The 17,852-nt window shown below is 49.8% G+C and overlaps 1 protein-coding gene across 1 annotated transcript in view; it reads right to left on the bottom strand.

The window, feature by feature from the left end:
* PDIA5 (protein disulfide isomerase family A member 5) overlaps positions 1-17,852 on the bottom strand; it is a 92,319-nt gene that overhangs the window by 69,637 nt on the left and 4,830 nt on the right. The window contains exons 2-3 of the mRNA XM_069555642.1: positions 3,267-3,393; positions 84-171 (exon numbers count right to left, since the gene is read on the bottom strand). Coding sequence (XP_069411743.1) covers positions 84-171; positions 3,267-3,393 — 215 coding nt within the window. The remainder of the gene's footprint in view (positions 1-83; positions 172-3,266; positions 3,394-17,852) is intronic.

Raw genomic sequence — 17,852 nt, 5'->3', positions numbered from 1 at the left:
CAATCAGGAACAATTCCCACCCCACCCACCAGAGCCCACCCCTCGCCCTCCAGCCACCATGTCCCAGGTTCCCAGGATCATACCCACAGTCCACCCAGCAGATGGTGCCTTGTCCTTTCACTGCCTGGGCTACAGTAGACAATAACTTGAGGTGACTTTCAGCTGCAGCTTCTGTAAAATAAATAAATAAATAAACACCTGCACCCGAGCACACTGTCCCCACCGCTGCCATCTCGCCTCGGGCAAGGAAGGACGGAGGCCAGTCCTAGAAGCGAGGTTCTTAGCACCAGCTAGAATACACCCCTGTGGGCAATGGTTCTGAGGACCATCCAGCTCTTGTCAGAAAGCCCCGCTCCCGCCACCCTCACAGACACAGAACCCGTCACCCCTCCTTCAAGCCACGCCTCACACCTCACTCTGCCAAGTCTCTAAGATAGATCCTCAACTCGCTGTAGAATCTCTGACTCATTAGCTTTCTGGGACATATTTTGAAAATTCTGTAACCAAACAATTACAGTTCTATAACTAAGCAGGCAACGAGTCTGCTGGTTCCACGCTTGCCTGTCCTGGTGCCCAACCTGGGAACTGACAAGGGCAGGGACCAGACCCTTTCCTTCACCTGTGCGCCACACACTCACCTAGGGGCTCTGCACAACACAGTGATTAAATGAGGTTTACTTGTGGCTCTGGTGTCTGATGGACCCACACTAACTCCTCGCACAGCCTGCTTCCCCAGCCCGGCAGTACCCCGGGGTGGCCAGCTGCAGACCACGGACTACGCCTCAGGGCCAGGCGGAGTGAGCGCGAGAAAGGAAGAGGTGTTGGGGCAGAGCCCCCGGAAACTACGGTAGGGGGGCAGGCTCTTAGACATGGAGCCCCTGTGTCCAGGATCGCCATGCCACCAGCCTGCGGCGCTCCACTGCCTGGTGGCTGTGGCCCGGCTGTCACGCTCCCCCATTGTCCCTGTCAGCTAGCTCCCTGGAAAGGGCCCCCATGCAGACACGGTGGGGACAGCAGGCTGCCGCCCTCACCCGCCAGAAACTGCATGATATGTTCCAAAGCCAAGCAGAAATGATATCTGAATTATTTGCCTCCTCAGATCTCCTTTTCTAGTGTGGATAATGGAAGCTGTTTGTGAACACAAAGCCTGCTGAGCCTTTTATGCAGTGAACAGAAAACATCCTTCAAGAGCCCTGCACAGAGCCACCCACAGAGGCCCTCCCTGAAACCCCCAGGCCAATGGCGGGGCGGGGGGGCGGGGGGCGGCGAGGTGGGAAAGGTCGTCCTCACCCTTCAGACTGGGATCAGGAGGCGGGGGAGGGAAACTTGAGTAGAGCACATAAAGCCTCGTCCCTAAGCCTGCCTTTCAGCCATGGAAAGGGAGGCACTGGCTGGGACGAGGAGGGGAGAGAACCCAGTGCTCCTGAAGCCATGGGAGGCCCTCAGTGTCAGGATAGGCCTGGGCCGGAGGCAGGAAGGTAAAATGACCACTGGGGTCCAAGCCCAGAGATCCAGACCAGGGAGGAGCCAGGTGCACAGGGCTGCTGAGAGCTCCACTGCCAAGAGGCAGGGACAGAGGTTGGGCCAGGGCAGAAGAGAAAACAAGAGTGCTCCCAGCCCCGCAAGCCCTGGGCTAGATACCTCATCTTCCCACTCTCTACTCTCCGCATCCTTTCCTAGTGGCTGAGCCTCCCGTCACTGCAGACTTTGCACATTCTTCCTGCCTCCAACAGAGGAGGCCAGGCAAAAAAAGGGGACAGAGAGACCCGCCATAGCGTCCACCACCTGGTGGACCTCAGGCGAGGCAGCTCCAAACTCCTCACTCGTAAACTGGACATCACCTGACAACCTGCACTGCCTCCTCATGCTGCTGCTGCTAAGTCACTTCAGTCGTGTCCGACTCTGTGCAGTCCCACAGACGGCAGCCCACCAGGCTGCCCCGTCCCTGGGATTCTCCAGGCAAGAACACTGGAGTGGGTTGCCATTTCCTTCTCCAATGCGTGAAAGTGAAAAGTGAAAGTGAAGTTGCTCAGTTGTGTCCTACCCTCAGCGACCCCATGGACTGCAGCCCACTAGGCTCCTCCGTCCCTGGGATTTCCAGGCAAGAGTACTGGAGTGGGGTGCCATTGCCTTCTCCGCCTCCCTCACGGCAAGGCAGCAAATAAGAGTGTGTCTCAGAAGTTCCTTGCAGAGCCCTTCTAAGAAGGTGAGCTTATGTGAAGGGGTGTGCCCGGGGAAGAAAGTGAGCGTGTTCCTGGGTGGGCTGATGACCCCCCAGCTCCAGGGGCACCCGAGGATGTTGAGACATGCTTGTTCAGGGCCTTGGAGCCTAGGCCTCAGGAGCAACTCTTACTGTCCCCTGCCTCAGTTTCCCCCTATTCCCAACAGAAAAACAACCCCTGGGAGTGTGTGCCAGGCCCTTAGAAGGGCCAGCACATGCCGGGTGTGTGGAGGACACAGGCCTCAGGAGGGACACGCATCCAGAAGATCCATCAGCACCACCACCTCCCTGCCCCTGCCCCGGGCTGGGTGTCGAGGATGAGCTGCTGAAAGAGCTGTGCCGGAACTGGCCCCGACTACTGGCTACTGCTTCTCTGGGGCACAGGAAACTTGGCATCCTTGAGGGCAGCAAGAACACTTAACTCTGCTGGAACAGCATCAAGTCAGATGTTCAAAGTCGCAGCCAAGAGCTGAGCAAACCTCTCCATCTGTGATGCCCTCTCCAGCCTCAAGGTCAGAAGAAGCAAACCGCTATTTCCACCCCACACTGAGCACAGAGCCCACACTGAGCACGGAGCCCACTCCAAACTCAGTCTCCTGTTCTGACCCCAGAGCGAGACAGACTGGGGCCAGGCAAGGCCAGGACTGCCAGCCTGGGTGTGTGTCCCCATGCCTGGGGCAATTCGGCTGGCGACGGGCTGGCCCAGTCAGTCAGTTAATCCACAGCTCCGGTGAAGTGTGGCCTGGTGGGGCTGGCCTGCTGTCCAGCAGCCAGAGAGTCCATCCTGGGTGGTCACTGTCCTCTGGCCTCCTTCACACACATTTTGTCTCCTTCCTGAGGCTCTGAGGGACTCCAGGCGGCTTTTCCTAAGGAAGCCTGGTAAAAGGGAACTGAAATAACCTCTTAGGGAGCACTAATGCCTCTTTGTCAGGACCCTCGGTGAGCAGTTTTCAGTCCTGGGGTCTCTGCCTCCCACCCCTGCCCCCTCTCCTTCCTATCCCACTGCATCCCTGACCATGGCCCCAAGGCCAGGAGAGGCACTCACCAGATTTGGAGTAAAGCACCAGTACATTATTCCGGGTCCTGAGAAGTTTTTTCAAGTCCTTGGGGTCAGAGATTCTCTCGATGAGTGAGGAGAACTTTGCGGAGGACAGCCACGTCGGCAGGACCACCTGGGGACCAAGAAGCCAAGGACCATGAATCCCGAGTGCCAGCCGGCCTGAGGACAAGAAGCACCCCCAGATGCATTGCCCCTAGGCACAGCTGACTGGGGAGGGATAAGGTACACCCCTCCTCTCAACCCGACACCTGCCTTTTGCCTCACCCCCTCTCCAAACCCCAGGCAGCACTAGTGGTAAAGAAGCCGCCTGCCAATGCAGGAGACCTGGGTTCCACCCCTGGGTCAGGAAGATCCCCTGGAGGAGGGCATGGCAAGCCACTCCAGTATTCTTGCCTGGAGAATCCCATGGAAAAAGGAGCCTGGAGCACCACAGTCCATAGGGTCACAAAGCATGGGACACAACTAAAACAACTTAGCACTCATGCACACACTCTCCAAGTAGCACCCCTCCCACAGGGACTCTTCCAGCCCATCCCAGTCACCAGCTCACCCTTCCTCTTGTGCACTTTTTGTATGAGGCCATACGGGCTGCATGAGTGCATAAGCATGCTGCATGGACGTTCCTGCCACCCTTTCAATCAAGACCTCTCTGGGAGGTCAAGGTCTGGACCCTACCCTGCCCTCAAATGTCACACAGTGGAACAATGTGAAAACTCCATTCCGCCTAGAAGCACCAAAGCCCCAAATCCACAGAGAAGTATGATCACCTCTTAATGTGATCCCATTCAGGATGGGAATGAATGGGTGGGTGAGGGGTTCTCCACTTTCCCCACTTAGCCAATGTCTAAGGAGACCAGCCAAAAGAAACAAGCCAATGCTGCCACAGAAAACCCTGAACACCTTGGGCCCTGGAAGTGCCAGGCACTGCTGCAGCATGAGAGGTGGTCTGGAAGCAGGAGCAGGGAAGGGGAGGCTGTTAAATGTCTGAACTGAACTGTGACACAGCAGAGCCCCTCACCCACACAGCCGGCCAACACGCCCCTGCACAGCCAACAAAGAATACCGCGGTTAACACCTGGAGCGACGGAATAAGAAACGCTCCGCCAGGAGACACCAGGCAGGGTGCAGACAAACTGAACCTTGAGATCACCCATCTTCTCTAGGCCTCTACCCCCTCAGCACCTTCCCCTCTCTCTTCCAGAATGTTGCAAACCTACTCCCCGCAAGAGGGTTATGGAGGAATGTGGTAAGAAGAGGCAACTACAGACTATCCAATGCACTTGATCTTATAGATCAGTTAGTTTGACCAAAGTTGCATAGCTAATAAGAAGCAGGGCCAGCATCTGAACCCCTGTCTCTCTATACGACCCCAGGTCCTCTTAGGCCACTGCCTCTTTGTAGCCAGAAGTCTTGCATTGAGTCTGAGCTCTACTCAATAGCTAAGATGCCCAGGTAACATCACTCAACCTTCTACAGACTTAGTGCTTCGCATCTGATGCAGAGATGATGATACCTCCCCTCGTGGGACAGCTGTGAGGATGAAAGGGGGTAACTTATCGAACATGCCTTATAAATCATACAGCACTCTAGCAGTATCAGTTACTGTAATATATAATATAAATTTCCATCTCAGCAGCGTGGAAGGCAGAAATGCGCCATACTCTAGTGTTCCTAAATATAATCTGCCACTGGATGCAATTTAACCTTCTCCACAGAGTAAAACCATCAGAAGGAACTGTCCAGGAATGATTTTTCCTTTATTCTGCCCTGGCAGGATGTGTGCAATGCCTGAGGACCCCCCCGCCTCCATACAGCAGCTTTGAGAGTGCACCAAAAAGTCCATTCCACCTTATTATTACATGTTATTCCGGAAAGGTCCATAACAAAATGCACATGGTTAAAGGGGAAAAAGAAAAGAATCTGTTGGAAAAACATGTTGATGCTGCTGTTTTTAATCCTCAAATAACCTGGGTAGTCAATAGAAACAACTGCCCTTGCCCAGTGCCTCAGGACTCTGACCCGCAGATCAGCATTCCTGAGAGTCACCTGCATTTCTGGACTGGGGGGTCAGGAAAGGGGAAGGGATGGCGGACCCTGTGCCCACCTGCCCAGGCAGCTCAGCAGCATTCAGCTGGACTAAGTGACAACAAAGTGTCCACAGCAGAAACCACAAGAGCACCAAGTCTCAAGGCTTATCCACCGCTTCCTTCCTAGAAAGCCCAGTGAATCCCTCAGGTCATCTAACGATTACATTCTAACCAACAGCTACTCTCAGAGTACACAAACCACCAAAGCCTCTGCCCCCGTGTTCACCCTCACACAGCAGACAGCTTCAGGTCTACCAGAAATACACTGAGGCTGGGGCTTAAACGCAGCACTGTCTGCAGCCAGCCTGGTTAAGAACTCTTTATGGAGGGTCCACCTCCTCCTCACCTTGCCCCATCCCTACTCCACTCCCTAAACTAGGAGCACCTGCCCCCTGAAAGCCCTGAGGGTATGTTTGTCCAACACAAGAAACATGGCACACACGACTGCCACACTCTTGACCTTTGCAGAGGTCCTCCCTGGGAGCATGTTACAAGGGGCGTCCGTGACAGCTCCTGGGAGACCCAGAGGGAGCATGGAAACCAGACAGACCCAGGGCAGTCAGGGAGGGTCTGGGCTGGAGAGTGGTAGGAGAGGGCCAGTGGGGCCAGTCCAGGGTGGGCGGGGTGGGACCTTGAAAGCCTGGCTCGAAAGCCCCATCTGGCTGTGATCTCAGACTGGGCAGTCGCCAGAAGGCTGGAGGTGAAGGGACTCCCCAGGGGGCCAACCAAGTAAAGAGAAATGGTTCAATCCACAAGGCTTGAGATAAAAACAACAGAACTCAATGACTATTCATCTGTAAGCAAGGGAGGAAGAGTAGAAGCCAAAATGACCCAAATGGAACAAGCATCAAAAGTGCAAGAATGGAGAAGCAGAGGAGGCTTTTGTCTCTATTGAGGAAGGTGACAATAAGCTTAGGCACAGATACGTAGATAAGATACCCCACCGAGGTGTCCTCCAGACTGGAGAGTGAGACTCAGTGAAGTCTCAGAGGTCAGGGTCCAGAGGGAGAAGTAAGGAGGAGGAGGAGGGACCAGGAGAAAGGTTGGGAAGAAGGCAGGAAGTACCACATCAAGGCAGACCAGGGAGGAGACACACAGGCAAAGGCCGGGCCAAGTGCAGTGGGAGGCCAGGCTGCAGAGAGAAGCACACACACGCCAGAGGAGCACAGGCAGCCGCAGGGTGGGGAGAAGGGTGGGCTGTCTCCACCGAAGGTGGGGGGCCGCATGGACGTTTGTAGGCACAGGAGAGGCAGGATTTGCCAGGAGAGGATTTGAAATAAAGGGAACAAGAGGAAAACAGTCAGGATAGGTAGATCCAGGGGTAATCAGGGGACTTGGTGTGCAAAGAGCTCAGATGCTCACTTTAGTATCTCTGAGGAGGGTAAGAGGCCCCTATATATGGCCTCAGACAGACCCTCACCTTAGCAAGCAACCACAGGGACAGGCAGGAGCACGGCCCTTTCCTCCCTCCTTTAAATGCAAGGGGACTCTCCTCCAGCCACGTAGCATTCTCCTTTCTCCGCTTCAGTCTATCCCAACCTTTCCAGCATGTACACTCTTTCCCTGCGTTAAGATGCAGCTCCAGGGAGCCCTGGATAGCCCTGCCAAGAGCCTTCCTGCAGACTTCACAAGTCACAACCCACAAACCTTGATAACAATAACTAAGGCGAAAATAACAGTGTTAGTGATGCACAAACTCTGTTTTGTCAAGCCCTCAGAGGGGGACAGGGCAATGCGTGCGGAGGAAGCCAGCCACCTTCTGAGCCAGCCATGGAGCTGTTCCTGGGTTTGGCAGGCAGGCAGGCAGGCTCTTTACATCCTAAGTCTTTCACTTTGGAGGAAGAAGAGAAAAAAATCCCCTTCTGTTGCCTGTGCAAACTCCTTCTGACTTTCCCCCAATAATTGCTTTCTTTCTGCTCGCCAACCCCAGCCTTCACAATATTTCCATCAGGGCTGAACTACTCCACTGGCTGGGCTGAGACCCATAAATCCTCCCCTGGGTGCAGGGCAGAACACACCTGGGAAGGACATGCCCTTCTTCTACTGCTGGGGAACACAGGCCCCAAAATCCTCACCCCCACCCTCTACTACAGGGGAGGCAATGGGGTCGAGGACATTGGTTTCTCCCCTCACCTTCTGAATAGGTGTCTGCCCATTTTAGGGCCTGCCGGACACAGGGGCCTCCAGCCAAGAAGCTCGCTCTCCTCCCTCTGTGGTCTCACCACCCCCAAGACACATGGGAAGAGCACTGTGTCTGGAGTCAGACAAACCTGGGCTCAAATCCAGGCACTGTCATTTACAGGAGGATGATCTGAGGGGTTACGAGTGTCACTTCCCTACCTATAAAGGGGAGAAGATAATACTGACACCTGCCTTGCAGTGTTGGCTGAGGATCAAACAAGGGGGTTAAACTACACAGAGAACCTAACGTTATGCTTGGCACACAGCACACAAGCCTTGTACTATTAGTGAGACAAATCACAGGCAGAGCAAGGACAACCGGAGACCCAGCACCACCTTTTCCTCTTCAGGGCCCTGCCTGCAATCAGGCAGGACAGCACATCCAAGCAGGAAGAAACGTGCACGTACACAGATCCAGCGTCAGCAGCAAGAATAACCACCCGTCTACACAGCGAACCAGACCCACAGGCTACACAGCACCATGGAGGATGGTCCTTCCTGGCTTTGTGCCCATCTGCCCCTCTGGGACAAGTGGGCACTAGCCTCATCCTACAGATGAAGAAACTGAAGCTCAGAGAGATTGACTTACTTACCAAGGTCACACAGTAGGTCAAGTCACAGAGCTCGGGCCTCCCAGGTCCTGGCCAGAGGTAGTGGCTTACCTCTACCCCACAAGCTCCCTAGACTCACAGCACCTCAAGTGGACCCTTCCCAGAAGCACCTCCTTCCCGCGGTTGGGGGAAATCAAATCAGCCAGGAAAAGCCAAAATCTTCCAGAATGGGCAAGGAGGGTCCCAGCAGGGTCCCACCAACTCTCTACTTCCTGCAAGCCCAGAACACCTGCTGTCGGCCACCCTTCTCAAGACCCTGGGGCAGTCAGCCCAGATCTGCGGTTCATCAGAGGTGTGTGCAGAATCTGGGCTCCCTTCCGCCTCCTCTCATTCTCTCTAACACACTGCATCACAACTTCCGCTCTCTTCACTTAACCTCACCCACCAGACTAGACACAGAGTCATGCAATTCTGGAAGATAACAGGATCAGGCCTTGCCACATTACACCCTCAGCTTTAAAAAGCTCCGGATCTCTGGGGTACATGCCAGCACCCTCACATTCTCTATAGCCCAGGAGGCTGTCTGTTATTACAGATTTACCATTCAATGCAGATCATGAAGCCAGAGGTATTCAATTACGTAAAAGCAACTTGCTAAAGGAAGAAGAGTTAAGGACAGAAGTTTAACATTTAGGAAAAAGGGTGGAGGTGGGACTTGACCTTCTTTTTGTTCTGTCACCTGGAAAAAAGATAGCCTTCTTATGTTTGGAGCTGTGAAGAAACTGGTTTAATTTAGTGTAGCCCACATCTCACTCAAAATAGTTTTGAAATGTCAGAATCTAAGTCTAGACTCTTAGAAAGCTGGTGGTAAAGGGATCCAGGAATAAGGTTAAAAACAGATGACCTGAACCCCAGTTCAGAGAACCCCAGCTGGCTGAGTATTTGAGAGCTAGAGGTTTGGTAGAAAGAGTCAGAGACCCAAGTTTTGTGCTGGTTTTGATATTTACTGCCTGTGTGGCTTTGGACAAGCCATGCCTCCTTCTCTGTGTCTTTCTCTGTAAAATGAAGGGGTTGAAAGTGATTTCCAAAGTCCTTTACAATTATGCTGCTGCTGCTGCTAAGTCACTTCAGTCGTGTCCGACTCTGTGCGACCCCATGGACGGCAGCCCACCAGGCTCCCCCGTCCCTGGGATTCTCCAGGCAAGAACACTGGAGTGGGTTGCCATTTCCTTCTCCAATGCATGAAAGTGAAAAGTGAAAGTGAAGTCGCTCAGTCGTGTCCGACTCTTAGCGACCCCATGGGCTGGAGCCCACCAGGCTCCTCCATCCACGGGATTTTCCAGGCGAGAGTGCTGGAGTGGGGTGCCGTTTACATTTACGATATTCTGCAAATTTCATCTAGTGACCACCACCAGAGAAGTACAGTGAGGTAATCACAGCTCAAGAGGAAACTGCTGAGTTGCCTTGGGCATGTGGCCACCCACATTAAAAGTCAAACCTTTCAGTCTTCCCTGCATCAAGTATGGCCCTGTGGCTAAATTCCAGCCCCAAGAATGTAAACCAAAGTGTTATGCAGCAACTTTTAGGAAGTGTCCCTAACAGACAGTCTAAGAGTTTTCTTACTCCCTTCCTCCTTTCTGCTCCCTAGAATCTGGAAAGATGGCTGGAACTCAAGCAGCCACCTTGAGACAATGAGGTGGAAGGACTTGCTAAAGATGTAGAGTTTTCAAAATAGAAGGCACCTGGGACTATGATACCACAGAGGAATATGCTGGCCCTTGAACACCCCTTTCCAGACTTCTGTGTGAGTGGAATAAAGGCACTCTTTATTCTTTGAGGCACTATCATTCTGGGTTTTCTGGCACACATCCAAATAGATCTTGAGTGCCTCCTGAAACTTTAACTAGAAAGAAATATTAACAACTACTCCAGTTGGGATATTTCAAAGCATCTAAAGCATCAAGTCATGCATTATACTTTAGATCAACTGCTACAAGGAAGGAGACAGACTATCAAGGGTTTGATTTACTGTGCTCCTCCTAATTACTCAAGTTTCACTGTGCCTATTCCCATCCCAACTATCTTGGTCACCTGGTGATGGCTACCCCACAAATGAAAGAAAAACCAATAACTCTTCAGTTTCCCCACAACCTCAGCCCTTTACTATTAATAGAGACCACTGCAGGAGACCAACAGGCCAGGACATCCCTCAGAGTTGAGCTGGGCTGGTTGGTTTCCAGATAGAAGACTCCTCTCGACATTTCTCCATGCCGTCTCCAGCCTCCAGAGCCAAGAACTCAAAATCTCCTGAGGCTGCTCAGCACGCTGGAGTCCGGAAGGCTGTGGAAACTAAACGTGTTAATGCACAGAAGTCCATGTCCTACCATTTCATCTTGGATGGCTCCAGTCATTAGAAAGTTCAAATCCCTCCCCCTCCCAAGCCATTCTGCCAGCCTACCACACTCTGAAGACAGCAAACACATTCACTCTTAGGATTCTGCAGGTGAAATTCCCCAATCCTTATGTGCCCCCAAGCCCCTCAATGTCCTGAATGGTCTGCCCTAGACACACCCATGCTCCCAGTTCCCAGAGCTAGCCCAAGGCCAGGAGTGGGGTGGCAGAGCCTGAAGGGAGTAACATGCCATATTACACTATAATTTACTTTTGGAAATAAATATCTATGCTTTCATAATTCTAAATACAGGAAATTAATCTCAACACAAATTTTGATTTTGGGATCACAGTTTTAAAAAAAAAGTTGAGAAACACCATTAGTGAATCTCTTAAAATATGACACCCAACTGTCATATAGTGCTGGCAAAGACTTAAGCCAGTACAATTCTTTTGAAAAGCTATTTGGCACAATTAATCAAGTATCTTAAAAGCATTTCTGCTCCTCCACGTGGTAATTCCACTTTTGAGAATGTGTCTCAAGGAAATTCACAGAGATTCTGACACATATGTGACTCACTCATTCCTACTCATAAGAGTCAAAAATTGTAAACAACTTGAACATCCAACATCGGGGGAACCGTTTCTTAGAATAAACCACTTGACAGGGGGAAACAGGAATTTAAGTGATGTTTTCAAAGATTGTGCAGTGAAAAGATATTTGTTTTAATGTTAAGTTTTTAAAACAGAATTTAAAATGTACATGGTATGATTACAACTATACAGCCAATTATGCTAAGAAAATGACCGGAAGAAAAAGAAATTCACCATAGTAAGGCTTTGCCCTTGAATAGATTTTATTCTTCTCCTTTGTGTATTTTTCTAACCATAATAGGCATGCCTGATACAAATACTTTTTTAAAATTACCATCATTTGGCTACCATCATGGAAACAATTAGCAATCTCCAAGTATTTCTCCACTACAAGAAAACGCAACTTTAGAGAAATCTGGCAGAAACCTCAACTAAGGGACCAATGTTACCACCACCAGGAATGGGTCAAATGAACATATGTTTCCTGACAGACAGTACTGAAGGGAGGGAGACATCATCCAAAACAAAATTGAGGGACACTCTTCAAAAATGCCAAGGTGCCCGAAGACAAAGACTGAGAGAGTGGCCCAGATTAAAGGAGATTAAAGAGATGTGACAATTAACTTCAAATTCCAACATGTGATTCTGGATCAAGTCCTAAGCCAAGAGCTACCTTCCTGATTTTGACTGTTGTTCTCTGGTTATATAAGAGAATGTCCTTACCTCTTAAGAAACAATAAAGTGTTTATGGGACAAAGGAGAATCGTGTCTGTAAACTTTATATATGCAGAGGGAGAGTATGATAAATGTGATAAAGTGTTAATATTTGTGGAATCGAGTGAAAGGAAGATGGAAATCCTTTATACTCTTCTTGCAGCTCTTCTCTCTCTCAAAATTAGAGTTAGGGAAAAAACACCTAAAATAAGAGAAAAAAGAAAAAGAGAGAGATGCCCAGATGCCCAAAATACAATCAAATACTGCCCCTCCTCTTTCACAGGCCTCCTGATACCCTCGACCATCTATCCAGCGTTCACTGGCACCTTCCCAAGCAAGAGCAGTGCTTCTCTTCCCCTCTTCACTTTGAGCGGACTGACTGCTGGCTCCTCTGTTCACCTGACGCTGTGTAGTTTTTAATAAGAACTATTCTGCAGAATCTGCAGAGAACTCTGCATGCAACGCATACCTAGAATGGCTCTGACGAGAGAGAAAAAGAGAGCCAGAGAGAAATGTTCATTTTTAAAGACAGGTAATTTATGCTCCTTAAATGGACAAATTGGAAGCATCTGTTACCAATCACCATGGCTAAATACCCTCTTCACAAGGAGCTAAGGCCTGACCTCAAACCAAGTTTGAAGATTTCACCACTGATACTTCCCAGTGTTCAAAAGTCCACCACCCAGCAGCCTTTGAAATAAAAATGAACACTGCCTGGATGGCACGTGCGTGTGTGTGTGGGGGTTTGTGTGGCAGAGACAGAAGCTTGGCCCTTGGAATGTGGACCCCTGACTAGCTGCAGCTGAGGAGCTAAATGCGCTAAAGAAAGCAAGGGAAACTGGAAAGCGCTCAGCTGGGATGGAACCCAACCCAAGAGAGGACTCTTTAATCCCGAGAGGACTCTTTAATCCCAACACCGAAGGTCTGGGGACGAGGCCATGATCACTGCAAGAGCTGTGAGTTTAGAGTGTTCATGTGTGCCCAGGAGCCAGCAAAACTGCTCACATGACTGTCCCAGCTCATTCTCTTGATAAGTGAACTAAGTAGGTACTTTCATTATACCTAGCCTATAGATATGGAAGCCAAGATGAAGAGTTAGAAACTTGCTCAACATTACCCAGCAAGTAGGTAAAAGAGCTCTGACTTGGACCCAAGGTGAAGTGGGAAGACCAAGAGCCACACACATCTCACCACTTGCTCCCATGAATGCAAAGCCAGGGTATGTCTTATATTTTGCTTCCTTTAAAAACCACACCTTTGACGTGGGCTCCACAGGTTTCCCACCCATTTTCCGTGGCACAAACGTGGCTGTCAACAAGGAACAATTCGGGGGCGGGACGACTGATCCAAGAGCTTATAAAAACAGGGTTTTTTTATCCTGAAATTGCAACTGCAGTGCATTTAACCAGGACTTAAGTCCCTAAAGCTTTTAATGTTGTGGAAAACCTCTTCAAGAGCCAAGAGGGCTCTGGGCTGCTGCCAGCCTGGTGTGCCAGGCCTGCTAACGAGGAAGAGCTGGAGGAGGAAGCAGAGAAGTAGGCAGCAGGGCCTGAGGAAGAGCAGGTGAATTCCCACTCCGGAAACCCAACCCTGTCTCAAAGCTCCATTAATTGAAAAGAAAATAACAATTCAAGGGCTCATGACCCATGAGATACATCTGTGCTTTGATATACAGTATCTCATTCAATCCCCTAAAGCTGAGAGTTGAAATCAGTATTTTCTATCCCTCAGGCCTTAACCCAAGAGCAGAGTTATAAAATCGCTTCAGTGGGTTACCACCAGCATTTTTTTAAATAACAGTAAAAAGGAACCATCAGTGTGTACATTGGTAGCAAGACCAATTCAGTGAGAAATCTGCATCTGTTATGTTCATATATAGATATATGTACTTGGTTATAAATGTGAAATGCAAAACTGTTCTTGCAGGAATTGCAGTAAAAATGTTTGAAAACCTGCTGTAAACAATCGGTGTGGGAGGTGTACTATCCCTACTTTAGAGATATGAAAACTGAGGTTCAAAGAAGTAAAGACACTCAACTTAGGTGAAGCCTAAAGCAGCAGAACCGGGACTCAGAGGTCTTCCAGGCACAGATCACAAGCTCTTGTCTTTGCCTGTCAATGCACACACCTCCCACTGGTGTGCCTCAAGCTCTCTCCACTCCCCAGGGCTCCACCCAAACAAGACCCGAGAGGCCAGAAAGTCGGCTTCCCCTTCCAATCTAGCTACTGAGCATAACCAACTGGAAAGAGCTTCAAGGACAGCGGGAGCCAGCTCTTCTCTGCTACCTGTTGTGCACAATTCCCTCATTGCCCACAGAAAAAAGCAAAAACGGCACACACTCCAGCCGAGTGAGTCTCACAATGTCACTGGTGTATGTGGCTCTTATCATGGGCAGAAGTTGTCATGCCACTCGGCCCAAAGAGGCAACTCTGGCTGGCAAGATACTGTCCACCATGTAAAATTAATGTCATCTTGTAAACGTCACTGGTTTGTAGCTGCACAACAGCAGTAAGTAAAAGCTTCCTGGAAAGATAGATTCCTGGACCTCATCCTTGAAGAAAATCATCTTGTGGATCTGGAGAGCCCAAGAATCCGTTTTTACACATACCTCTTTAAGGCGGTCGGAGTCACAGCTGGGTTGGAAGGCCACTAACCCATTTTTCAAAAACCTCCTCTCGACCCCATACCACTCCCCACTCCTTCACAGCCAGAATTTTCCACCTCCCTCCTCCCCGTCTAAGCAGTCCTTAGCATCCTCAGATCTGCCCCCACCACCAAAGAGGCTTCTGGTGAAGGTTTGGCAATGACCTCCATGTGGCTGACCCGACGGGCACCTCCACTTCTCCTTTTGCTCAGCCCCGGCACAACACACTTGGGGCTCCCTTCCACCTCTCCCACAACCCTTACTGTCTTCTTTGTAAATCCACTGCCACCATCCTGCAAATCCAGAAGTTCCGCAGGGGGCTCACTCAGTCCATCTTCTCTACCTGCCCTATGCCGTGCCCTGGGGTACCCCACCTGAGCCGCACCCCTACATTAACATCCCCATCCAGACCTCCCTTCTGAGTGCCACAACCTCACATCCTGCTCACTCCATGGCTCTTCAACAGGGATCCAGCATAATTTTCAAATTTAAAAGCCCGATTTTCACGCAAAGATTGAACATATTTCAAAGTGTTATCAACTCAATAAGGGGCCCACTAAAACGACAAAGCTAGGTCAAAAGAGGATGTAAGAAAGAAAAAGAAAAGGTTAATAAAAATATTTTTTTAAGAAGTTATAGGGAATTCCCTGGTGGTCCAGTGGTTAGGACTCTAAACATTCACTATTGGGGGAACTAGGATCCTGTAAGCCCACAGCCAAATTCTTTAAAAAAAGATGTTATAAGAAACTTAAATGTGATCGATGAAAAAAAGTATGATATGATTGCTAAATGAGATAACAAGCCAGTTAATATTCTGAAGAATCTCTCTTCCCTAACAGAAATCATCTGCATCCTTTCTAAGTTTACAGAGTATGGGTCCTAAGGAACAAAAAACACAGTGACAATCCCTAAAACACTGGATGCCCCTGAGGTGGGCTTCCTAGACAATGCTCCAGCGTGACAGTAGAAAGTCACGGAATCATATTTAATTTCCAAGTTTGAGGATAATTTTTCTTACACTGGGGTCTGTGAATTTGGATGAGATCTTTATTTTCACTAATTTCACTGAAATTTAGTCTTCCCTTTATTAGGAATGTAGGTAACCAATCACAGTAGCACTGACAATGTCCGTGACTTCGTCACCAATAGAAATCACATCTTCTCAGCACAAGAGGATTGCTGCAGACATCTACGCTCATCACTACTTACAATTTACAGAAATTATCAACTCTGTCACTAGATCTTCCTACATGATGCATTAAAAAAAATACATACTATTTTGTCACAATTTGTTAAAATATTTTGATAACTATTTCAATATCATGGGTTTCTTCTATAATCCTATGCATACTGTTTTATACATTTAAAAACATTTTTTTGAGAAAGGGTCCATAAGTCTTCAGAGAGGCCTTTTCTGACGCCCTGCAACAGGGTAGGGACCCTTGTTGCTCTAACCACTTTATCTCCCTCCTTCTAGCACTTCCTACTTGAATTAAATAATAAATTAGTGGCCTCTCACCAGGCAATGGGAGGAGGGGATGGTATCCATCCTTTTTATCAGTTTGTCCCCAGTGCCTTGGCACAGTATGTCTGGCTCATAAAAGAGTCTCATGAGGTATCTGTTAAAAACAAAAAAAGATCTGTGGAATGAATGAACATGATATATGTAATATGCAAATGGTGGTCCATGTTCCTTTGAAATAAGGAGCATGTACAACACCCTGCCCAGGACCCAGCCAGGTCAGACTCCTTGGTGACAGCAAACCTGCTTGTTCCTCGGGAGTCTGCCCTACTTGGCCCTAGAGCAGAGCTTTCCAGCCAAGCCCACGACTTGGCTCAGAAGCTATATCACCCTTATGTTTAAGCCCCAGCGTAAGCCCTTGACCTCGATCTCCATTAATACCTTCCAAGGCAAGGATTAAAGGATCTGCTCACAAATTAAAGACATCTGCTCATGCCAAGGGGTTAGAGGAATGGTGGGATTCTTTGCAGTGATGGATGCTCTACTCCTGCCCCGGCCAGCTGTGAGGAGCAGGAAACCCTGAAGCCGGGCACAGGCTCATGACCAGGCCATCTGGGCACAGAGCACACATCCAAGCTGGGGGCTCAGTATGATCTCAGGGAATAAAAAGATGCAAAAAGGCTATTCCAACCCCACATCCCCACCCCTCACCACATAACTGCAAAGCTCATTATTTAGAAGTGATTGTAAACTGGTGAATGGAATGAGGCCCTGATGGACGTTACCTAGGGAGTAACGGGGACAGTTACCTAGAGCCCTGCAGGGAGGGTGATGAGAAGGGCGAGGAGGGTGGTCAGTGAGAGCCTGGCTGCAGCCCTGCCTCCTGTATTCAGGCCATCAGGGAGCTAAAGAACAAGGATCACGGACACCCCAGGTAAATGACTGGTGCTGCTATTTCAGAAAACAGCACCTGCCAAGGAGGCTGCTCAGTCAGATGACCCATTCATCTGTTCTATGCCCTCCCCTTCCAGGCCATGCCCATCAATGGTCTCTCTCTCCCCACTCTCTCTCAACTTACCCATCCCTCTCTTGAAGTAACAGTACTCAACCAGCTTATCTTACCCAGCTTGTGTGGGACACGGAACTACACAGACGTGAGATACACCGAAATACTTTGCAAGCCCTCTACAGTGTACCAGGTGTTTTATGATTCTCGTCGACAGGTCAAATGGGAAGCCACAGACTCAGGTCAGTGCTGCAAGATGGGCAAGGCACAGTGCTCCTTCTCTCTCCTGCCAAGATGCCAGGTGTGGGGGAAACGAAAGGAGGGCAAGAAGACCACCAAAGTCTGGTGATGCAGAAGAACTTAGGCTCTCCTACACCCTGGGGGTCACTCTCTGGTCCACTGTCAGCCTCCCAAATCTACTACAACCACCAAGGGAAACACAAGAGCCTCACAGAACAAAACCACAAAGCTGGGGCAAACCCTCCAGGGAGGCAGTGTGGTTGGTATCTCCAGTCTCAAGAGAGGATCCACTTTCAGAAAAAAGGGGAAAAGCAGAGCACTTAAACTCTTAGCCCTTCTGTGTACACACACCCACACCTCCCACCCATCAGGAGTCTCTGAAGGGCCCAGTGCAGAGGGGCAAGGAGTCATCGGGACCTCGGCTCCAGCGACCCATGATGCAAGAATCCAAGAATCATGGTACAGCCCCCTACCCACGGCTCACAGCCTCCACTCACAGCCCCTCTGGCCCTTCACTGGCTTCCTGGCACCCATTCTCCAACCACCTGAGGTGCCTGCCGGCTCCTATTTATTGGGTGTGCCCATGTGCCATTCACGATGCTGGGTGCTCCCTGTATTATTTCTGATCCTTTCAACTCTGCACAATGGGTATTATCACCACTGGTGACAACAAGAAAATAGGCAGGGCCCAAGGTCACAC

Source organism: Ovis canadensis, chromosome 1 (assembly GCF_042477335.2).
Source record: "Ovis canadensis isolate MfBH-ARS-UI-01 breed Bighorn chromosome 1, ARS-UI_OviCan_v2, whole genome shotgun sequence".
NCBI classification, from domain to species: Eukaryota; Metazoa; Chordata; class Mammalia; order Artiodactyla; family Bovidae; genus Ovis; species Ovis canadensis.
This window is presented reverse-complemented; position numbering and strand designations above follow the sequence as displayed.